The sequence below is a fragment of the Pleurodeles waltl genome, chromosome 1_2 (genome assembly GCF_031143425.1).
Source record: "Pleurodeles waltl isolate 20211129_DDA chromosome 1_2, aPleWal1.hap1.20221129, whole genome shotgun sequence".
In the NCBI taxonomy this organism is placed as follows: domain Eukaryota; kingdom Metazoa; phylum Chordata; class Amphibia; order Caudata; family Salamandridae; genus Pleurodeles; species Pleurodeles waltl.
Genome location: NC_090437.1, coordinates 842,535,774 through 842,559,725, shown reverse-complemented (window position 1 = coordinate 842,559,725; position 23,952 = coordinate 842,535,774). Strand labels below are relative to the sequence as shown.

Here is a 23,952-nt window from a genome sequence, read left to right as displayed (position 1 = left end):
ACATATATATAGGACACCCTCATTGGATACGGTGTTCAATCTGTATACAACCGTTCAGAGAAAGCCAGGTTCTTGAAAATACTGAACGTTTGTACCAAAAGGAATGCTATACTACAAACAGCTTTTATCTGTATCAAAGACCTGACAGTCACCAAACCTACAATGAGAAATAAAGGTGATATATGCAGAGAAGTGGGTTCTGTAAATAGTATTAACTCTATGGAGGGAGTTTACCTTGCACCAGACTGTTAGCAGAGTGTGAAACTCTCATGAGAAATACACTACAGAGTATTAAAAAGTATCTACTATGAACAGTGTATACTACATGCAGCACTTGACATCAAATAAACTATTCACTTAAAATAAGCAATACCTGAAGGTGCTAAAGAATATACTACCTGCAGCCTTCATACAGTGGTGAAAACCTTACAGACAGCACATTTTCTGAAGCAAAATAAGACCATATACATAGCTTAATACGTGGTTTACACACACCTCTATGTTAAGTAGAAAAGGTTGTGCTGAGACGATTCTGTCTAATAACTCAAGGCTGCTTCACAATACTTAGGGCCTGATTCTAACTTTGGAGGACGGTGTTAAACCGTCCCAAAAGTGGCGGATATACCACCTTCCGTATTACGAGTCCATTATATCCTATGGAACTCGTAATACGGTAGGTGGTATATCCGCCACTTTTGGGACGGTTTAACACCGTCCTCCAAAGTTAGAATCAGGCCCTTAGTATTTAGTCTGTAGAATATTTGCCCTGCTGGAAAGTTTTTCTGCAGTACCAAAATAATTTGTGTGGAACATAATAACCACGAATCATCTACTGCCACAGTTACTATTCTTTGCAAAGATGTACAACATGTTAAGTACCTCTACATACCTATGATGCATTAGAAACATGTGTATTGTAAACACTAACTAATGGCTGGACATGGGCCGTAAAGAATTAGTGGGAAAAGTAATATATTTAATCACCACTGTGTGAACTATAAAACAAACTAGCAAACTCATCGGATGATGTCTTCAGTGATGCCATCAGAGCTGTCATCAATGATGTAATTTGAGATGTTATTAGCGATGTTATAAATGATGTCATAGAACATGTCATGAGTAAAGTATTATGTGAGGTCATAACCAGTGCATGGCCGGGGCACAAGTTATAGTTTGTGCTGCTAACTATAACTGGTGAATTTCTGTGTTTTTTTGAGTTTACAATGTTAATGTTGTCACTGACATATTAATCTAACTATAATGTCACTCTAACCTTTGTTTTTTTCAGTGACTATATCTATATCTATCTATATATATATATATATATATTTATTTTTCCACCAAGTGACACGAGGTCAAACACAGCACACACAGGAAACCTTGTGTTTGTTGATTTATTCTTACAAAAGAGATGAATATCCGAAACTACACAGTTTGGGATATTCATCTCTTTTGTAAGAATAAATCAACAAACACAAGGTTTCCTGTGTGTGCCATGTATGACCTTGTGTCGCTTGGTGGAAAAATATTTCACAGGGCTGGCCAATCCCTGACATTGAGCACCGACTTAATGGAGCGCACTTTGATGGGGGCCATGTGGAGGAAAATATATATATATATATATATACACACACACACACACACTTATTACACAATGGCAGTTGTATAGTTATAAGTGAGTCATCATTTCCATGGGAAGATAATTTTTTAGTTTGATGAACTTTCACAAAACTTTCCCCCAAAAAAGTCATCTACCTCATCTCCTTCCTGAAAAGTTTTGGGGTACAACAGTTACTTAAGGGCCCAAGTTATAGTTATTTGAGATAACTATAACTGGTGAATTTCAGCGTTTCAGCGTTTTTGTAGTTTAAAAAGGTATGTTTTAAATTACACTTTCACCTAACTATAAGGTCTGTTTAACCTTTGTGTTTTTTCAGTGACTTTCAAAGGTGTTTTTACTGGTAAGTAAGACATTATTACAATTCCTAACTATAAGTTACTTTAACCTTTGGTTGTTTCAGTGAAACAATACACACACACATTTTGTTAACAATGCATTTTGCTAGTAGGATAACCGTCTGCTTACCGAAAGGCACTCTGAAAACCACCTTAGTTTCTTTCCTCTGTGATTGCAGGTCAGTTTATCAACTTCCTGTTTAATGTCCCGTGATACTTTACCACAAAGGAGCGGTGGAGCACCAGGTTCCATAGCACGATCTATAAGGAGAAAAATACTTAGTCACAATAAATCATCATGTTCTTCATAATTAACCTTCTCATCTGTGGAGACAAACTATGGGCCAAATATTCCTCTCTTTCATTTCCATGCAGTCTGTAACAGCGCTCTATCAGGAAAGGAATAAACAAGACAATATGTTACGTCTATTAGTCTGAACAGTATTGGATCTGCACAAAGCCACCTGTCATTTTCCACTAACTCCACCTCAATCCCCTACAAAACAACTGCCAGGACTAGCAACTAAGGCTGTTTTGTCACCTAAGTCTAAAATTTTTCCAAGAGAAGAACTGAAAGATTAACCCCTTGATGTTTGAAATTTTGGTGAGGAAACGGGTTTTCATTTTGTCATTTAATAAACAGGGCATGACTCAGTGCCATTGGACAGCCGACCTTGACTTCCGAGGCACGCATATTAATTATAGGTAAGTAAATTAGGTTGTGCAAGAATCTATACTATAGTAATTTAAGGCAGGTGTTTCTAGAAACCTCCTAGTGTGATCATATATCTTTATCAATTCGTTTTTTAAATCTGGCGTCCCTCATTAGCTGTTCACTTCCGGCTCGGCAAACATTACAGAAGAAATATCCCCTGTTAATGTGTCTGGTATTTCTATCTTTTGAATGATAAAGTCAAGCGGTAGGAGATTGCCATAAGTAATCCCTAATTGCAAGGAAGTCGAGAGCAGGTGCTGAGACGACTGTTTTCTAAATGTCTAATCTTTTCTGCTTGGCACTGCATATGTACACCAGAAAGAAAATTGCTGAAGAGCAGCCATGGTATTAGCTTGTGTCACATTCACTGATGATTTGATATGAGCTGTCTATTGACGAGGATAGGCTGAACGGCTTCTGCTGACACAAGATCCCTTACTGTGGTCCCAAGACTCCTAACGAGTCCCCATTGGCCACCACTGCCCTTTTATGGGAATGGAACTCCACCTTCCACAGTGCAAAAACAGCTGATATGCTTTTAATGCAGGTTCTTAGGTTTAAATATGCCACTTGTGATGTTGTCAAATTGATCTTACACAGCAATGCAATTGTCTTCCTACAGTTGTCAAATGCTTTTGAGACAATATAAATAGCTGTTTGGTCATGTGAGTGCTTACTAAAGAGGATCCAAAACTTACGAACAAAAGTGTTTTTTTCTGATGATGTTTTGTGGTGCGTTAGGAAGGGAGTGATATTGTACCTTTTCTCTAAATGCCTTGTCTGTTTCCCAACTAATGAATGAAATCTGGTGCCGCATGATGACGTGGGGAGAGTTAGAAAATGTGTAGGATTGGTAGCTGAGGCAGTCGGTACGAAGAATCCTGGGGCAAACACTGCATCGAGGTGGGTAGTGCTAAGTGCCATTTAAAAAATGCTTACTGAAATAGACAAAAAGGTTCTTTTGGCTATGTTTTGGTGTCAATGTACTGTTGTTCTTTTGCACACATGGGTTTATATCTGATCGCCAGCAGTAAAGTATTCAACATGCAACCGTTATTTTAAAGGTGGCAATCTTGTCCAAACTCAATATGGTGCAATTCACTTTAAACTAGACTCAAAAAGTCACAGTTGCAAAAAAAGACTACGCATTTCACAAATCCTTCCAATATCACAACCATTTGCATGCTTAGGTGACAAAAGAGTCAGATTGCATGTTTAGTGGAAGCTATGATAAGCCCTTTTTGGAACACTTGAAGACGAAGTACCAACTGTTTAAAAGTTTTGAACATCTAAAGCAATATCACAAGGAGGGGAGGAACATTCGAAAAATCGAACAGCTACTCTGAAACAACATACTACCAGTAGCAGCAGCTCATTGGCAGAGATGGAGGCACACCCCTCCTCCAACCCATGGCGCCTTTGTGCCCTAGCAAAGCAGGATCAGGCAACGGGCACTGTGTTGGGCTGTCTAGAGAAGGTGAATCCTTCTTTGGAAGCCAATCTCAAGCAGGACCGGTCAGTTCCCGGGGAGGCCTGGGCCTCTTGGCAGGCCCTCCTATTGACCATGGATGCAATGTCAGCAGCGATTTACTATCAAGCAGATAAACAGGAAACTCAGGTGGACATACTCAATGTCTTGGCAGTACATATTACGAGTGTCGACAAGAAGCTTCAGGGGTTGAACAACCTGAAAAGAAGGGCTCAGACCCATTCTTACACCCAGCAAGTGCTATGCCAATGTGCTTCTACAAGAGACAACTTATCCAGGATCATCGAAATCTTAAACAACACCTTGACTGAAGTCAGGGCCCAAGCCCCCAGATCTCAGGAGGGGCTTTGTAGGAGGGAAGGGTTAATGCTCGATAATCATCTTGAAAAGAATGGCGCAGAGAGTGAAAATAGAAATCCACAGGCTATTTGCTCTTTCCAGCAGGAGCAGAACCAGAGTTCTTCTGGGTGCTGCAAAAGCTCCAGTACTCAACCAACAAGTCCCGTCAAGGAAGAGATTGTTGGAGAAGCTTCAAACACCTCAGCAGCAAATGAGGTCTCTCTTACTAAAAGGGAAAAGAAAGGACAAAGGAAAGCTCGGAAGAAGGCCAAGGTGGCTCAGCAAAACAATATCTGGAAGTCATTTGCAAAGTACAATATCACGCAGGGGAAACACAAGGGTGACTTGGAGGATAGCAGCACACACGCCACGCAGCAGTCCACAATGCAAAAAGTTAACTAGGATAATCCAACACAAGCTGTATCTGTATGCAGAAGTCACCCATCTCACCGAAATCTGTCACTTAAGGATATCAGTTCATAGCACAGCTGCCGGGGTGGAAACCCAGTTCAGCAGAAGATCGCGACTAACAACCACTCGGAAGTGGAGCTTAACATCGGTCAGATCCCTGCTCAAGGAAGCCGATGAGGCAATGCTGGGTGGGAAGCCTTCGATCACAGGGAAAACATCCAATCTCCTACAGCAATGGAGCATTGACAGACCTCACAAAATGTCCAACAGGCAAACACCATGCCGAACAATGGTAAGAAGCAATACACAAGGAATAATACCAACCTCAAATCACCGACCCCAATAAGCCCACCAGGAGGTCAGACCTTACAACAAATTGAGGCTTTGAGTGACCACAAACTCCTCTTTATTCCCCAGTACAACTCAAAAGGGGCCTTTGATATCTTGAATAGAGGAACAATCATCAAGCTCATAAATGAAATTCGGCTCCTAACCAATATCACTACAACTGAGCTGCAGACAGTGGAGTTCGTTCTGCACCCGAATCGCAGAGACAATGAGGCAACACGTACATCTTGGGCCTCTCCAGTCACTGCCACCAAATCCTGACGTACCAGGACACCTTTATATCATGGGGCATTATGTTACAAAGCCAAGAACTATGTTGATATCCTACCCCCTATTACCGGATAGGGTGAGGGGGTCCTCAGTGTTGAAAGGAGTAGTTTGAACGGAGGCGAGTCTAAGCAGCCGAGAAAATCTAACTATAGTAAGGAATCAAAGTTCACTTCCTCAGTGGAGTAGCCATCAAGTATTTATTGGCAGGCCTCCAATCTGGAATCAGGCAGAGCGGCATTCCTTTATGGTCCACAGCAGCAATTGGTCCTGACCAAAGAACTAGACGGGAAACTGCCATAGAGGACAGCCTCTACATATGCTCTTGGAATTGCCATGGTTTGAAGCAAATGGTAACAGACGCAGAGGCATTCCCACAGTCAAGATCCAAAAATGTGGGCATCCAACGGTGGCCTCACTACATTATGTTCAACCAAAACCAATTGGGCTATCAAACAAATCGATCTCGGTAAAGACTGGCTGCTGCCAATTAAGTTGGAACCTCAGGAGTTAAACGGTGTTAATACCCCACTGTAATTAACCAATGTGTACATTCACCCAAACAAGGAGCAAAATAGAGAAAACATGGAAACTTTGTTAAACATCCTCAAATTGTTGATGAGGCAGTACAAGGAGGCCGATCACATTGCCTAAAGCTCCTTATACATGCATAACAGAATACTGTATAGTATTAAAACATAACACAAGACACACCTGCTATTTAAATAACATAATAATGGTTAGTAGCCCTCAATACACATACTAGAGGTACTGCTGCCTAATTGTCTGCTAAATCTCATAACTGTGTGAAAGATAATTGTTCATCACTAGGAATACCTTGAATAAATATTCTATTTATCACCAGACAGAAAAAACTCAAATTGTGTAAATGTACAAAACATAATAAAAAAAAAATCAAAATGTGATTTAGGTGGAGATGAAGCTCTTCCATTTTGCATAGCAAGCCTGTATGATAGGCGTGCAAGATCTGTATCCATGCATTCATGTCAAAACACAGGTAACCAAATTCTAACAACTCTGATGCCAGAATACTAGATTGAGCTGCCTGAGGTCGGGGTCCCTGATGTGGCATTGTTGCATTTGAGGAGGACTGGCCTGTTGCAGAGCTTCTTGTGGGATCTGATGGACATCTCAAAGAGTGTCAGGTAACAAGGCTATCTGACCCGCATGGGGGGCCCAAGTTAAATGATAAAGAAAAGCATAGACAAAGATCCCTGATTAGTTCATCAATAGTGTAAACTGCCCATGAACTGCAGGAGTGGGAACCTGCAGGTGAAATGTGGGCATTTTTAATTTTTAGGAGTGGCGAACACCTGTGTTGGAGGTACCTGAGTAGAACTTGCAGGTAGAGAGTGCCAATCACAGCCTTATTGATGCATCCAGCCAAGGAGGTCTGCCAAGTCATTCTTTAGTCCCAGAAGGTGTAAGTAGTGGCAGAGAATCCAGAGGTAGGTATCCTGCTTTAGTGCTGATGGCAGGCAAGAGTGTGTGCCACCCTGCTTTTCGAGGTAATATATGGAGGTAATGTTATTTTTCTTGGTAAGGACTACCTTATCCAAATGACTTGAAGGAAGGCCTTGGGAGTGAGGTGTACAGCTAACAGTTAGAGGTTGATGTGCTGCCCCTATTAATGGGGGTGGGGCACACCCCTATACTGTGAGATCATCAAGATGCGTCCTCCAGTTGTCGAGAGAGGCATCCGCGGTAATGGTGACTCATGGAATGGGGTCCCAGAAAGGCCTGAACACCAACAGATTGATGTTGTTGCACCACTATAGAGGAAAATGGGTGCTGACCTTTACTAAACCTAGATTTTCCTAAAGACCACCTGATTCTGACCACTGAGCCAATATGCATTCCTGCAAAGAGTGCATATGGAGCTGGGGGTAGGGTACTATGGTGATGCAGGAGGCCATCATCTCTAGGATATACAAAGTTGTGACTGTGACTTGATGGTTGGGCTGAAAAAGAAGTAAGAGCTGCTAAAATTACAACATCCTATGCGGGTTGGAGTAGGCTTGGCCTGTGACTGCATTGAGAATGGATCCCAGGAAGAGCTGGATCTTCACGGATTGTTTGTGACTCAGTAGCATTTATAGTGAATTTCAGACTGTTAAGCAAGGAGATCGCAGCTTGGATGTCGGATAGGCATTGATGGTTGTGTGAGCTCTTGATCAGCCAATCATACAAGATTGGCTGATCAAGGGGATGCCCCTCTACTTAACTGTGCAGCTACCACTGGCAGGCACTGGTAGGCACCTTGTGAAGTCCACTGCATCAGTGGTAACCTGAAAGGGAAGCACTTTAAATTGGTGAGGGTGACCACCTACCAGAAAGCAGAGGTAGTGCTTGTAGGAGGCTGGCCTGGTTTGTAGTGGGTACCAAGGGGTACTTACACTCTGCACCAGGTCCAGGTATCCCTTATTAGTGTAGAAGAGGTGTCTAGCAGCTTTGGCTGATAGAAAAGGGTAGCTTAGCAGAGCAGCTTAGGCTGAACTAGGAGACGAATGAAGCTCCTACAGTACCACTAGTGTCATATGCACAATATCATAAGAAAACACAATACACAGATACTAAAAATAAAGGTACTTTATTTTTATGACAATATGCCAAAAGTATCTCAGTGAGTACCCTCAGTATGAGGATAGCAAGTATACACAAGATATATGTACACAATACCAAAATATGCAGTAATAGCAATAGAAAACAGTGCAAACAATGTATAGTCACAATAGAATGCAATGGGGGCACATAGGGATAGGGGCAACACAAACCATATACTCCAGAAGTGGAATGCGAATCACGCATGGACCCCAAACCTATGTGACCTTGTAGAGGGTCGCTGGGACTGTAAGAAAACAGTGAGGGTTAGAAAAATAGCCCATCCCAAGACCCTGAAAAGTGGGTGCAAAGTGCACCTAAGTTCCCCAAAGAGCACAGAAGTCGTGATAGGGGAATTCTGCAAGGAAGACCAACACCAGCAATGCAACAACGATGGATTTCCTGACGAGAGTACCTGTGGAACAAGGGGACCAAGTCCTAGAGTCACGATCAAGTCGGGAGTGGGCAGATGCCCAGGAAATGCCAGCTATGGGTGCAAAGAAGCTGCCACTGGATGGTAGAAGCTGTAGATTCTGCAAGAACGACAAGGGCTAGAAACTTCCCCTTTGGAGGATGGATGTCCCACGTCATGAAGAGTCGTGCAGAGGTGTTTCCATGCAAAAAGACCGCAAACAAGTCTTGTTAGCTGCAAGGGCCGCGGTTAGGATTTTTGGATGCTGCTGTGGCCCAGGAGGGACCAGGATGTCGCCAATTGCGTGAGGAGACAGAGGGGGCGTCCAGCAAGACAAGGAGACCACTCAGAAGCAAGCAGCACCCGTAGAAGTGCCAGAACAGGCACTACAAAGTGGAGTGAACCAGAGCTCACCCGAAGTCACGAAAGAGGGTCCCACGACGACGGAGGACAACTCAGGAGGTCGTGCACTGCAGGTTAGAGTGCCGGGGACCCAGGCTTGGCTGTGCACAAAGGAAATCCTGGAAGAGTGCACAGGAGCCGGAGTAGCTGCAAAACACGTGGTTCCCAGCAATGCAGTCTAGCGTGGGGAGGCAAGGACTTACCTCCACCAAACTTGGACTGAAGAGTCACTGGACTGTGGGAGTCACTTGGACAGAGTTGCTGAGTTCAAGGCACCTCGCTCGTCGTGCTGAGAGGAGACCCAGAGGACCGGTGAAGCAGTTCTTTGGTGCCTGCGGTTGCAGGGGGAAGATTCCGTCGACCCACGGGAGATTTCTTCGGAGCTTCTAGTGCAGAGAGGAGGCAGACTACCCCCACAGCATGCACCACCAGGAAAACAGTTGAGAAGGCGGCAGGATCAGCGTTACAAGGTCGCAGTAGTCGTCTTTGCTACTTTGTTGCAGTTTTGCAGGCTTCCAGCGCGGTCAGCAGTCGATTCCTTGGCAGAAGGTGAAGAGAGAGATGCAGAGGAACTCTGATGAGCTCTTGCATTTGTTATCTAAAGAATTCCCCAAAGCAGAGACCCTAAATAGCCAGAAAAGGAGGTTTGGCTACCTAGGTGAGAGGATAGGCTAGCAACACAGGTAAGAGCCTATCAGAAGGAGTCTCTGACATCACCTGCTGGCCCTGGCCACTCAGAGCAGTCCAGTGTGCCAGCAGCACCTCTGTTTCCAAGATGGCAGAGGTCTGGATCACACTGGAGGAGCTCTGGGCACCTCCCAGGGGAGGTGCAGGTCAGGGGAGTGGTCACTCCCCTTCCCTTTGTCCAGTTTCGCGCCAGAGCAGGGCTGGGGGATCCCTGAACCGGTGTAGACTGGCTTATGCAGAAATGGGCACCATCTGTGCCCATGAAAGCATTTCCAGAGGCTGGGGGAGGCTACTCCTCCCCTGCCTTAACACCTTTTTCCAAAGGGAGAGGGTGTAACACCCTCTCTCTGAGGAAGTCCTTTGTTCTGCCTTCCTGGGTCAAGCCTGGCTGGACCCCAGGAGGGCAGAAACCTGTCTGAGGGGTTGGCAGCAGCAGCAGCTGCAGTGAAACCCCAGGAAAGGCAGTTTGGCAGTACCCGGGTCTGTGCTAGAGACCCGGGGAATCATGGGATTGTCTCCCCAATACCAGGATGGCATTGAGGGGGCAATTCCATGATCATAGACATGTTACATGGCCATGTTCGGAGTTACCATTGTGCAGCTACAAATAGGTAGTGACCTATGTGTAGTGCACGCGTGTAATGGTGTCCCCGCACTCACAAAGTCCGGGGAATTGGCCCTGAACAATGTGGGGGCACCTTGGCTAGTGCCAGGGTGCCCACACACTAAGTAACTTAGCACCCAACCTTTACCAGGTAAAGGTTAGACATATAGGTGACTTATAAGTTACTTAAGTGCAGTGGTAAATGGCTGTGAAATAACGTGGACGTTATTTCACTCAGGCTGCAGTGGCAGGCCTGTGTAAGAATTATCAGAGCTCCCTATGGGTGGCAAAAGAAATGCTGCAGCCCATAGGGATCTCCTGGAACCCCAATACCCTGGGTACCTCAGTACCATATACTAGGGAATTATAAGGGTGTTCCAGTATGCCAATATAAATTGGTGAAATTGGTCACTAGCCTGTTAGTGACAATTTGGAAAGAAATGAGAGAGCATAACCACTGAGGTTCTGATTAGCAGAGCCTCAGTGAGACAGTTAGGCATTACACAGGGAACACATACATATAGGTCACAAACTTATGAGCACTGGGGTCCTGACTAGCAGGGTCCCAGTGAGACATAACAAACATCCCGAAACATAGGGTTTTCACTATGAGCACTGGGCCCTGGCTAGCAGGATACCAGTGAGACAGTGAAAACACCCTGACATACACTCACAAACAGGCCAAAAGTGGGGGTAACAAGGCAAGAAAGAGGCTACTTTCTCACAGTGCTGGTTGGCTGGATGAATGGGGATGTGACAGTTGGCATTCTTCAGGTCTAGCGCCATCAAGTCGCCACCTAATCAGAGCAAAGGGGTGACTTCCTACAGGGCTGTCTTGTGAAAATGTTTGGACAGGATAACTGAGAGGCCTGATGTCTAAGATTGGTCTTTGACAGCCATTCTTCTTGGGGATGAGGAAGTAAAGGGAGTAGAAGTCCTGCCCCAGAGGAGCGGGGATACATTTTCAATGGCTCCTTGTCGAGTAATGACTGGACCTCTTCCTCTGGAAGGCTGACAAGTCCTCTGCTGATGGTATGTGTTTGGGATGTCATGTGGGAAGGGGTTTGAGTAGCTCTAGGCAGCTGTGGCGAACCACCATTTCCCACTGATTTGGTGTGATTTCCTTTAAACAAGAGAAGAAATCCTATGTTCTCCCCCCAACAGGTTACATGTGATTGGGAGGGTAGAGGTATGGAGGGGCTGGTGGGGCAATTCATTGCTCAGAGATCTACACTCCTTTGCTGGAGTCTCCCTTCTCTTTGCCTTTGTTGCTATTGCCCCTGTAGGCATCCCTGATGTATTAATGCCCGTCTGGTTGTGGAAAGGATGCTGCTGCCTCTGATATGAATGAGTGGGATCAGGGGAAGTGGATTGGCACCTCCTTGAGGCCGCTGCCTCTGAAAGGAGCCACTGGAAGCCAGCATTTAAAGGACCCACACATCTGTTTTTGTTATCAGAGTCCTTCTTTATCTTCTCAAACATAGTATCAACCTAATGACTAGATACCTGTTTCCTGTCAAAGGGAGGTTGATGGGATGCTGTTGAACCTCCAGCTTAACACAGAGGTACAGAGCCAGGCATGGCATCTGAGGACATCAGTGCTAACCCCTCGGGAGACTGTGTCCACAGCATCAAAGGCAAAAAGGATGGTAGCATTAGAGAGGCTTTTGTCATTGGATCTTATCTCCTCATCCCTTTTCCTGAACTTCTCAGGGAGATGCTTCACCGGCTCCTGCAATTCTTCACACAGGGCTCTCTAAAAATAGAAGAAGAGCCCCATAGGATTAGCTATGCACCAGTGGGTAACCACCCCTATACCCTCCATGCTGCCCAGCTGTGTCCAGCTTCTTTTCAGTTGGGGGGACATAATCTGGGCTTGGACAGAAGCCTGCTTGTGAGCAGTGTGCATGACTAGGTATTTGGGTGGAACCTAGCCTCTGATGTAGAAAGGTTCACTACTGGATGGTTTGTACTTCTTGTCCATACTTGGTATTATTACCTGGCCATCACAGGTTCCCTAAACATCTCCAGGGCAAACTTGAACATGCCCTTTAACATCAGTAGAAACTGAACTGTTGGGACTGTCCCCTGCTTAATGTATGTGTGTTTCCTTTGCTCTGCGTGCCTGAACTGCATACCTGTGAGCCTGTTTTTATTTTTAGTCAAGGCACACACTAATCTTGTGTGCATCCATTAACCTAGGCATGTTTGTTTAACAATGATTTTGAAGGTTTTGGACCTAGCCCCGAACCAGGAGAGGCACACCAAGCACACCCTCATAGTGAGAGAGATCCTGTTGATGGTTTCATGCGTCAAACACAGTGGTGGCAGCATACCATGGTTGGTGAATTATAGTTACTGGCTTTTACCTGTGAGACATCAATATGCACTTATAGGCCCATTCATATATAGTTCCACTGTTCACAATGAACCCAGTATGTTGAACATGACATCCCTTGAGTTGTACATGTGCATGTGTGCTCGATGTGATAGTTTGCTGTGCATAAGTAATACAGGCCTGCAGTTTGCATTTTTGAGGCCCACAGCCAGGACCAGAGTACAAGATGGAGGAAAAGTTGCTTATTTCAAATGTTATATATGTATTGCTGGCATCTCCTTTACCCTATTGTAAATAAAGATAGGAAAGGTTTCCCTTAGAAGTACCAAGGTCCTTACTGATTCAGTGTGTTGGAAATGACCCAGGCTGCAGCTGTCATTGGGGCAGGGTGTACAGGGTGAGGTCTGCAGTATCTATTGTTAGGAAAAGGAGCCATTTGAAGGGGCAGAGTTTCCTGTCTCTCACACTGATTTCTGTAAGAAGGGGACGAAAATAGGTGGGTGCAGCTTGTCCTCATCTCTTTCTTCTACAGTAGTGGTTACTCCACTTGGATAATGTCCTGCTGGGTCGGGCATCATTGCAGACAGAGGTCGGGCCTGGAAGGTGGCCTGGCGAGAGCACATGAAAGGAGAACCGACCCAAATCGGTTCCAAGGAAGCTCACTTCAAATAGACAGCCTCTATCTATAAAATCAGTATATAATGGATGCCCAAAACCCATTGTTGTTTGTTGGAGCTCCATAGAGTACTCAGAGTCTACTATGCAGACAAGGGTATGTGTCCAAACTCTCCAGAGATGAGGGAGGATCCCCCTGGACTGCCCTGGGTGCCAAGATCGCCTTTCTGTGATACAGGAAAGAAAGTGCCAAATCTGCAGAAGGAGAGGATAATGGAATTGACTGCTGTAATTGTAATTGACTCTGGCAGAGAATCCATCCAAGAGAGGCTTGCTAAGTAAGTGCGCCGAAGGACTAGTGGTACTGATGGACTGGGCAGTGCAAACATTGTCATTTCTCTGCATCATAGCCGCGAGGCACCTGGAGAAGTGTGCCCAATAAAGCTGGGATAAGTGCTTGCTGTTGCCCATTTGCCCCACACCTGGACTGTGTGACTGCAGCCGTGCCAAGTATGTTGTGGGCGTAGAGCAAATCCAGAAAATTAAGTGACCCGAGAGGTTGCCTCAAAGCAAAGTGTGCAGAAGATAGACCTGGCGTCTACTGCACCAAAGAATCACCATCTGCTCCAACTTGGATAGAGTCTCGACAAGCCAATTGTCTTTTTCGTGGAGGACATGTATGTCCACCTTGTGAAAGATGGCTGTCTGCTGGATGATCTGTTGATAGGCGGTGTTATCATTGAGGGAAGTTACCCTGATGGTGTAATGGTTGATGTCTGAGTCGCCCAGGGAGTTGACAACGTAGTCTTACCAAAGGTCGTCAGTGGGCCCTAGCTCAAATGGTGTATTGTATTGGCTGGCAGGGACAGAAATACTGCCTGGGTCATTTGAGGAGAGTGGTGATCCTTCTGGAGTCTCTGGTGGACGCAGTGGAAGTGGTGTGCATGATCACAGTACTGGTGGTGGAGGAGGCTGTGTTGGAGGTGTAGGAAGCAGAGGTGGAGAAGGTGAAGGTGGACTATAAGGGGGATGGCCAGTGCCCTATCTCTATGCTTCTTGGGTATAGTTCCCAGAGGGGGCTCCAATGCATTTTCTTTCTCAAATGCCAGCTTCTCTTGCAGCTTTTGGAGGAATGGCTGTCCTGAATATGCATGGCAGTCATCAAGGGTGTTTTCAGCATCGACAATGGCTTTGAAGTCGTCGAGGCCTTAAGTGCCACCATCAAAGGGCCTGTGGACTTGGAGCTTAATGGCCGAGAGGGGTATCAATGTCTTGGATGGGTCTTTCTTTGGATGTGTGGCTTTTGTTGGTAGCTGACCAGAGCTTGAAGGCAACAGAGGCCCTTGAGGCTGTCACATTTTGTTCACAGGGCTTGCTGACCGACTACCTCAAGAGCAGTGCTTTGCTTCAGCAGGCCACTTAGAAGGCTTGGAGTGAGTTTTAGAGCTAACCATACTCATAACCCCTGTGGAGGCCTTCATTTGAGAGCCGCTGGCGTTGGAGGTTGGTGGAGCCTCTTCTTTGTTGTCTGGGTTGGAGCCTCTGGATGAGGTAGCCTTTGGGTTGGGGTCAGCTGATGTAGAAGCATGGTTGAATGGCGTGTGTCCTGAATTACTCAGCCCCAAAGGGGACTTTTTCTCCAAAGACATCTGGGGGGAAAGGTATGTTGTTCCAGACCACTGGAGCCTTGTCTTCTGTTTTTTCCTTTTTGCTGAATTTTGTTCCCAGTCTGCAAAGTCCTGGCTCCAGATGAGGCACAGTCCACCAAATGTTAATACCTTCCCTGCCAAATAGGCAGCAGAGATGGTGCTCGAGTGATGTAGGTGATGCACCTACTCCTAGCATTGATGCAGGAGAGAATGAAGAGCCAGCAAAGTTCCATAAGGGTTGGGTGATGAGATTCAATTTCTTTAGAGTTTTTATAAGACATGCTGCAGTATGAAGGATACCTTTCATGGGTGCCAGTGTTGTGTCTCCAAGGCTGTGGCACAGGTAGTTACCACCATCAAGACAATAGAGAGTAGAGCAGCAGTTCTGAAATCATTTTCAGGGAGGAGAGACTTCACTTTCTCGTCAGGGGAAAGCTGCTACCAAGCCATATTCATGTGATTTGTCATGTATTCCTTGAAAGAAAAGTCCGCTTTGAGGTAGAAGCCAAGTGGTTGAGCATTAGTTGTAAGTTGGGGGTTGAAGCCAGCCACGGGTAGCCATATTTGAATGTAATATTTCTTGTTGTTCTTGAAAAAGAAAAATTTAGTTTGGATGGGGTGAGCTTTAGGCAGGTGCCATAACCCACGACTGGATGAGTTTAAAGATATTGTAAGTTGTGAATACCAACAAATGAGGAGACCACCAGACAGACTTGTGGTCATGGAGGTATTGGTGAACTCTGATGTTACTGTCCAGAATTAGATTTCGAAGGGTGTTCTCTGTATATAGGTTCAGAATAGAACTTTTGGGCACTCTGTATGATATGAAGCTGTTGGAAAGTGGATTATTGGTACAGGCAGGTAAGTACCTACATTTAACAATAGCCCACTAACCGCCACTAGGTCCAGGTAGATCTCAATAAATTAATCCCAGCTCAACCCTTGGTAGCTTGGCAAAGAGCAATAAAGCTTAACTTAGGAGACAAAGGGGGTCATCTTGACCCCGGAGGTAAAATAAATGCCTATCACTGCGGCGACGACACCAAAAGACCGTCGCCGCGGATACAAGCCTTCAGCCAGATTATGACCACAGCTGGATTTCTGCCAGAAGGATGGCGCAAGCCTGGCTGTGGCCATGCCCGCAGATGGCGGTAAGGTGGCAATGCTGACACATGATATGGCCTGGCGGTGTTCTGCTGGCGGTCGCTGCTGCTGGAAGAAAAGTATCGCCAGTCTGTTGGCAGTACTTTCCTCCATATTAACGCCGTCCGCCGGGGTCATAATGACCCCCAAAGTGTGTAAAGCATTAAAATATCTCAAAACAGTAATGAAATAAAACACAGGTAACAGTTTAAAATTCCAAAATCTATTTATAAAAATCCAAAATATTTTTATCTTTAATTTAACACCAAAATGAATAAAATCAGAGACATGAGTTTTTAATGAATAAATGTTTTTTAGAGCATAGAAACTAAAAGCGCCACTTAGGATATCTGGTTGCACCTTGACCAGGGCGAAGTCAAAATTTGAGGCTGACCGGGATAGAGCCCTGCTCGGCTACAGCATGCGGGAGGCCTTTGTTTAAAAGTTTACCTTTGGACTTAGGGGGTCATTATGACCCTTGTGGTCGTCAGACCGCCAGGGTAAAGGTGACGGTTTCACCGCCAACAGGTGGCGGGATGGCCTCTGCCAACCCGCCACATCTCTGATCATACCGCCAGGGTGGTCGGAGCTGCGGGGCCGGAGATGTGCATCTCTAGCCCAGCGGTCCACAGAAGACCACCGGCTGTATTAGTAGCCCCCTTTCCACCAGGGTTTCTGCGGTGGTAGCACTGCCACGAAAACCCTGGCGGAAAGGATACCAGTGACAGGGAATTTCTTCCCTGTCACCAGTAGATGACTCGCCCACCCCCCAGCAATTCCAACAGCCCCCAACCTCCCCTCCAGACACAGTGCTCCTCTCCCTCACCTCCTTCCAGACACAGTGCCCCACTACCTCCAGACACAGCGCCCCTCCCCCCTCCAGACACGGCGCCCACTCCAGACACAGCACCCCTTCCAGACACAGCATCCCCCTCCCCGCATACATGCACGCAGACACCCACACGCACCATGCATACACTCACCTACACTTACATACATGCATTCACTCACTTGCATCTATACTCGCATTCACCTCAGCACTCATACATGCATTCAACCATGCATACTCACACCCATCCAAACACGCACACTCACACCCATCCAAACACACACACTCACACGCATCCAAACACGCACACTCACACCCATCCAAACATGCACACTCAGACGTAAACACACATTCACCACAACACTCATACTCGAATACACACTTACATGCATACACGCACTCACTACTACATTCAGACACACATACAACCATGCATACACACATTCATGCACACACAGGCACACACACCACATCCCTCCTCCCCTGTCAGACGATCAACTTACCTGGTCCGGGGAGGAGGTCGTCTGGCAGGGAATGGGAACGGGCACTCCCACCACCAGCAGCGCCCTGCCATCAGGACGTCGCCAGGCTGTATTATTGCACTTAATACAGCGGGTGGTGTCCTACTGGCGGGGCGGGCCAGTGGTGGAACCGCCCAAGTGCCTCCGCCCACCAGCACAACTACTGCTGGATTTCTGCCCAAAGTGTGGCGGAAACCCAGCAGTTCCGTGATATGGTGGGCGAAAGACCGCCAGCACTAGTGGTCTTCAAGTGCCCGTTGCTTTGACGGTCTTCATGGAAGACCGCCAAAGTCATAATGAGGACCTTAGTCATTTTCTTGAAGATTTTTCTCACCGGGACGAAGTTGCAGATTGGATCCGACCTCCCTGGAGCCCTCTTTGGATATGCATCACAGGAGACCTCAGTAAAGAACTCTAGCATCGGACTTAGCTGATTTTTCGGAATAGAAATCTTCATGTGGGCTGAAGTTGAAATTGGATCCAACATCCCTGGAGCCCTCCTCGGATACACTGCGCAGTAAGTCCTGGTCAACCATTTACGTTCAGATATTGTCGGTTTTTTGGAGCTTTTTCTCTCTGACATCGGACGACCCTCCACAGCAATCTGATTTTGGGTCAACGTCGTTGAATTGCCTTTCCAGGAGCCCCCAGAGAAATCCTGGAAGCCTAGGGTTCCGGAGCTTTTCAGCAGGATGAACCTGGAAATCAGGCCCGGTCACGGTCGGAGTAAGCCGGCTTGACTCATGACGTTGGGTCAGTCCCTTTATGGAGCTTTTTACCAAAAATGTTCCAATCTTCTCCAAACTTCTGGATCTTCTTCCAGAAAGTCTTTGAAGGTCCTTTTGGAGTCCACAGCTCCCCCCAAGGTTCCAGAAGCTCTGAGTTGCTCCTTGAGGGTTAGGACTCCATCTCCCAGAATGCACCTGGCTCAAACTCAAAAATGACCACTGGACAGTGATCAGCTGGTAACTTTATTCCTGATTTGATGCAGGGGACTCTGGTTAGCTATTTTCTACTTGTAGCAAACAGGGAGTCTCTTCTTGAACTAGTTGAAGCCAGGCAAAGTCCTTTTTGCGGTGAACCCCAAGTGTGCAGCTGGTGCAGACCTTCAGAGTGCAGTGTCCAGGTGCAGGTCAGGGGTCCAGCAGGGCAGTTCTTCTTCTTCTTGTCTTGTTCCTGGTAGGGATCTGAGTTGTGGGTGCAGCTCTGAGGTGGAAAGCAGGGGGGGGACAACTGACCAATGACAGGCAGGCTACCGCCATCTTGGATGACCACCTCCTGGGAAGTGTGGCAAAAATCAATCCCAGGGAGCAACATTCTTTAAAAATCCAAAATGGCAGAAATTCAATTTTAGAGGTTAGGTCTGGCTGATTCCACCCACTGATGTGGCTAAACTTCCTTAACACGCTCCTTTCCTGCCTTCTCCTAATCTAATCAAGGGAGCACCTGGTTGTCTGGGTTTGTAGGAAATGGGGGCGGTCCTGAGCTGCTTCAAATGTCTTTCTCTCCTTTGAAGACCAGTTTGACTGCTGTACCCCATCCTGTTTCACCATCTGCTGAGGCAGATCTCCTCCCCCAGGCACTTCCTTTGTCCTCCGCCCAAGCCACTTCACACCACATCAAGGCAGCCTCGCCAGGCTGCCAGAGGTAGGCCAATCAGAGAAGGGCACTACAGAGCAGAAGTTGTCAACTTTCAGGTAGTGTTCGAAAACTCTTTCCCTGAACTAATTATATTAAATTCAACAATGGCAGGTTCTTGGAGTTATTATAACAATCAGTTTGATACCAAACTTGAAATATCTAGCTCCTTTTGGGACTTTATTAGTTAAAAATAAAGTCTCCCCATTTTATCCTATCGAACCCAATTACTACAATGAGGGAAAAATAATTTGGCTATTTTCCCTCGCCAGGGCATATAAAACATATTTTATAAGGTCCCTGCATATAGTTACACTGCACCCAACCCTGGGTGCAGGTAGGGCACACCTTCAGAGTGACATATATGTATACATAAGGTAGTTTAAGACTTTGGAAGTATTTGTAATTCCAAAGCCGAATTTGAAGGTAACTTTAATTTAAAAGCAGCCAGCAAGGCAGGCCTGCCTTACAAATTACACTGGGCACCTCAGCAGTGCACCTGTGGGTGCATTACCTATGCTGGGGTCCCTAAACCTACATACCCTACCATATACTAGGGACTTATAGGAAGGTTGATACTGCCAATTATAATTAGCCCAATTTGCATATCCACTTTACACAGAACACTGGCCCTGGGACTGGTTAGCAGTACCCAGGGCACAGCTAAGATTCAGTAACCACCAGTTTTGGTTTGGGAGTGACCAGGGAAAAAGGAGGACTTTCCTACAGAAGCACGTCTGGAATCTTGAGGACCAATCTGAAAGAGCAGGTGCTACTCGGAGAAGGATTTGGAGAACCAGAGAGAATCCCATTCATGATGATTGGAGCTCGGGGTCAGAGACTGTGTCAAATACATCAGAGAGACCTGACTACCCAGGAGGCAGGGATATGAACATAATGATTGATGTTGCTATTGTCCAGGAGTTGGACACACACTGATTTTTCAATGGTTCTGAAGGTAGATGAATGACCACTAGATGATGATGCCGAGAGTTACAGTATGTGACTTCTGATAAATATGTAGCTGTTTGGAGGACCCGTATGATGGATGTGCAGCAGTCAGGAGCTTTAGCATCTCGTCATCTGTGGTTACCTTCCTGTAGCATCACTGCAGGGAAAGCAGCCCCAGTCTTGGAACTATTTCACCAGCAGCACTGATCAAAGTCCACTGCTGCTACAACTCTAGAAAGATCAACACTGCAAAAGGGCAATCTCAAATGTATTGCCAAAGAGTCACACTTAGAATAGCTGATTAGTGAGGTAGCATCTAGAACAGGCAGCCACTGTGTGGTGTCTATCACAAAAGCCAGTGGTGTAACGAAACTTGAGGGGCCCCCCCTGCAATGTACCTAGAGTGCACCCCTCCCACCTGGACCCAGTCAGAGGCCTGCCACCTGTGCCAGTGTACTGTGCTGAGGGGGTCCCTTTGAGCCCCCCCTGCATCGTGGGGGCTGCTGTGGCCTTTGCTATACTACTGACAAAAGCAAACCATGGCACCTCAAGATCCAGCTGTACATTTAACAGGGGGAGGGCTTTGTAGGCAGTTCATGTAGCTAGAAATGCACTGTGTTAATGCTTGAGTTCAAAGATTTTGCTCATGAAGAAACAACAATCAGACCCTGTTAGCTAAATTGCAACTTTAAGAACCCCTTTCTAAAAATTGCCAGTTTTAATGGGTCTATATAGTTTCCTTTAGTTTTTAGGGAGATAAAAAGAAAATGTTTTCAAATTATTGTGCATATATTGCAAAATTGAGAAATGTATACCTGTATTCCCAATGATCTCTTCCCAAGGTCGATCTGCCAGGATATTGATTTGAAGTGGAGTTATTAAAGGAGTCAGTGACCAAAGTCTGACTGTGGAGTCGCGAGAGCATGATGCCATAGTAAATGGCCGACTTGGATGACAAGTCAATCCTGTAAAAAAATAAAATGTTAACATGATACAGAACAAAAAGGAGGATCCATGTTAATTTAGAGTAACATAAACAATATTGTGCTCCTTTTAACAAAGAAGCAAGGACAGCAACATCTGCAGATATATTGTCTACCACTACAATGAGTGTTCTTCATGGTGCTTGAATAGAAATATCAATGCATATGTTTACTGTTGCTCTGAGGAGTTTGAAAAGTAGGTGTCACAATAGGCACGCAGAAAATGTGAAATGACTAAAAAAATCAGTTGAGTAATATCACTATTCCCTTGTACAAGCACGACTGTGGGAATGAAGTGCTGCATTCCTGATGGGCCATAATCATGCTATCTTGCACGTAATGCTACTTTACTTCATGCAGTAGTTGCTGTATTAGCACTAATTCCAGTTCCCATTTCACGAAATGTTAATGTTGGCACTGTGCAGAGAAGCGGTCTCCTCCAGTTTGCAGCCCATCATGTTCATCTTTAAAACTGAATCAAATTACGTTTTTAAACTATAATTTGGCTTTTAAAAACGAACCTTCAGTATTTTGGTCACTTTCAGTTTTTGACTTCGCAATTTCACACAAATGCTTCTCTGCATGTCACATTATTTATTCTTAAACCCAGGGGTGGCTCCTCCGTTAGGGCAGAGGAGCGCTGCCTCCCCTCACCATCTGCCAGCAGCGGCAGTTGCAAAAACTTCAAAAGAAAACGATAATAAACTCTGTTTATTATCGTTTTCTTTTAAAGGGGCGGGGACACGGGAGTGAGGAGCAGTGAGGGGGAGTGCTGAGCACTCCCCCTCAGAGCGCATGCGTTTGGCCAGATGTCTCCAGCCGGCCAAACACACATGCATAGTAGGCTCTCTACAGCCCAGCAACACAGTTGCCGAGCTGGAGAGAGCATGCACAGGCTCCCAGTCTGCCTGGGATCACCCTGGTTGGGCCCTCCCATCCAATCCTGACGCTGCTCTGAGCAGTGTCAGGATTGGCCGTAGGCAGGCTGGGAGTCTGTGCTGGCCTGCGGCAGAGGAGCAGTGCGGCGGCGGAGAAGGTAAGTGTTTTTTTTAATTTAATAAATGTTATGTTTATTTCTCCCCACTCCCCGCGTGCCGCCTCGCCCCTTCTGTGCCCCGGGAGCTGCTCCTGCTTAAACCTCTGAACCTGTATCATGCTGTTCAGCAAATGGTGAATGATCAAATTAATTTCCCTTACATTACAGCAATATTTAAGCTGTGCTATATCAAGCTTCAAAGTTTCTTATTGGCACCTAGCAAACTTCAGTATTTGTTTATTTTTGTCCCGTTTGCCCTCCCTATTATTATTATAGTATATGTACACTTTGAAGTGATATTGCCAGAAGAACCTAGTTGGTTCTTGAATGTACTATGACCTTTTGGGGCGTCAGAAATTTAACATTATAAGTGTATCCACTGTTTTTCTTTTGCTAATGTCCTGGTTGTTTTGGGGAATAAATATTTCATTAGTTAATTTTGCAGGTAAAAGTTGTACAAACATTTATTTCAAGAAATATACCGGAACAATAAATAATACTTTACGTGATAGAATTTGTTACAAACATTAAGAACAACACAATTTATACTAACCAACTGTACTGCTTAAAAAAAGTTTATCTTACCGTCTGTCCCTTTACATCATGTATGATACATGTTTGCCAACACTTTTGTCCAGTCATCTTCACAATATTAAATTATGTATTGTCTTTGCTAAGTGACAATGTATGCAAATAGCGTGACTGGGAAAGGTTTTTTCTGCACCCAAGCTCTGTTTAGGCACGCACAAAAATCAACAGGGTGTGGTAAAATACACGGTTCCTTGTAATGTGGATTTCTGCCTTCATGAAGTGCATTTACAAAGAAAACCTGTCAGTGTAGTCGAATTTCCACAGATGTATAGGAAGGAGATTTATACTACCGTTGCATTTATATAACACTTGATAATCTTGAAGAGGCACTGAAGCACATTTGCGGAGGGGTATCACCCAACTCCGTGGCAGCACTACGGAAGAAAGCATGGAAGAGTGTGCGTTTGTGTGCATAATATTTTGATATGGTCTTTGAGCACTAAAGGTATGCTGTTATCGTGCTTTTCTCTGCTTATGTTGGAATTTGAAACACAAAGGAGTGAGAGATACAACACTTAAGCCTTAGTTGCTAGCATATAGATGGTTAAAAATGTGTCAGTGGAGTGTGCCCACGTGGAAGTGTTTCAGTGTTGTATGTGCATCAAGCTCCTCCAACCCGCCTCAGCAAGCCTGTAGCTGCACCTACAGAAGGGTGTAGGAGAAATATGCGAGAAAAGATTAAGTTGTGCAGATACCTACAAGTTTTGGATTGCTGTGAATCATTCAACTTAAACCACATTGAATATGGGCATAGGAAGTTCCCAGAGTTAAAAGTCCACTCCACAATGGCCTAGGAGCAATCCAGACATTTTAGCGTTATAGAAATAGATATGGTATGTGGTCTGAGGAGTCCACTAGGGATTTGCAAAGAAAAATTAATTGGAATGGGTATTATACAAATAGCCACAGTATATACCCAGGTAGGTCTACCATGACGCAAGTGTAGCAACCACTATACAAGCAGCCAAAGTGTCTGTCTGGGGAATCCACCCAGGTGTGCCAGGGAGAAAACCATTGGAATGGGCATAATACATCCAGCCACTGTGTACGGTCTGATGAGTCACCATGGACCAACAAAGACATAGCCATTATGAGATCAGCCATAGTATATGCCTGTGGAGCAAACTCAGATGTGGGAGGGAGAAACCGCAGGACTGGACACAACCAGCCAATGTGCTTTCTCGGAGGAGTGACGCAGAAGCCACTGTGAAGCCAGTCATGGGAAGTAGTCTTTGGAGAAGGGGAAGGGAAGGTAGGTGCTTCCGGACGAGGCCTCCCAGAGTAGAAGTTGAACACTGATATACTCATAGGTGTTTAAGTTTTCACATGCTATTTAAAGGTAGTTTTCCACCCAGGAAGTACATACAAACCTGCTCCTGACAAAAAATTTAGAAATAATTGACTCT

At 45.5% G+C, this 23,952-nt stretch overlaps 1 protein-coding gene across 2 annotated transcripts in view; it reads right to left on the bottom strand.

Moving 5' to 3' along the window:
* The window catches only part of WDR17 (WD repeat domain 17), an 811,699-nt gene that overhangs the window by 452,040 nt on the left and 335,707 nt on the right, over positions 1-23,952 (bottom strand). For both annotated transcript variants that reach the window (XM_069244628.1, XM_069244620.1), the window contains exons 14-15: positions 20,752-20,901; positions 2,087-2,217 (exon numbers count right to left, since the gene is read on the bottom strand). In XM_069244628.1, the coding sequence (XP_069100729.1) occupies positions 2,087-2,217; positions 20,752-20,901 (281 nt within the window). The remainder of the gene's footprint in view (positions 1-2,086; positions 2,218-20,751; positions 20,902-23,952) is intronic.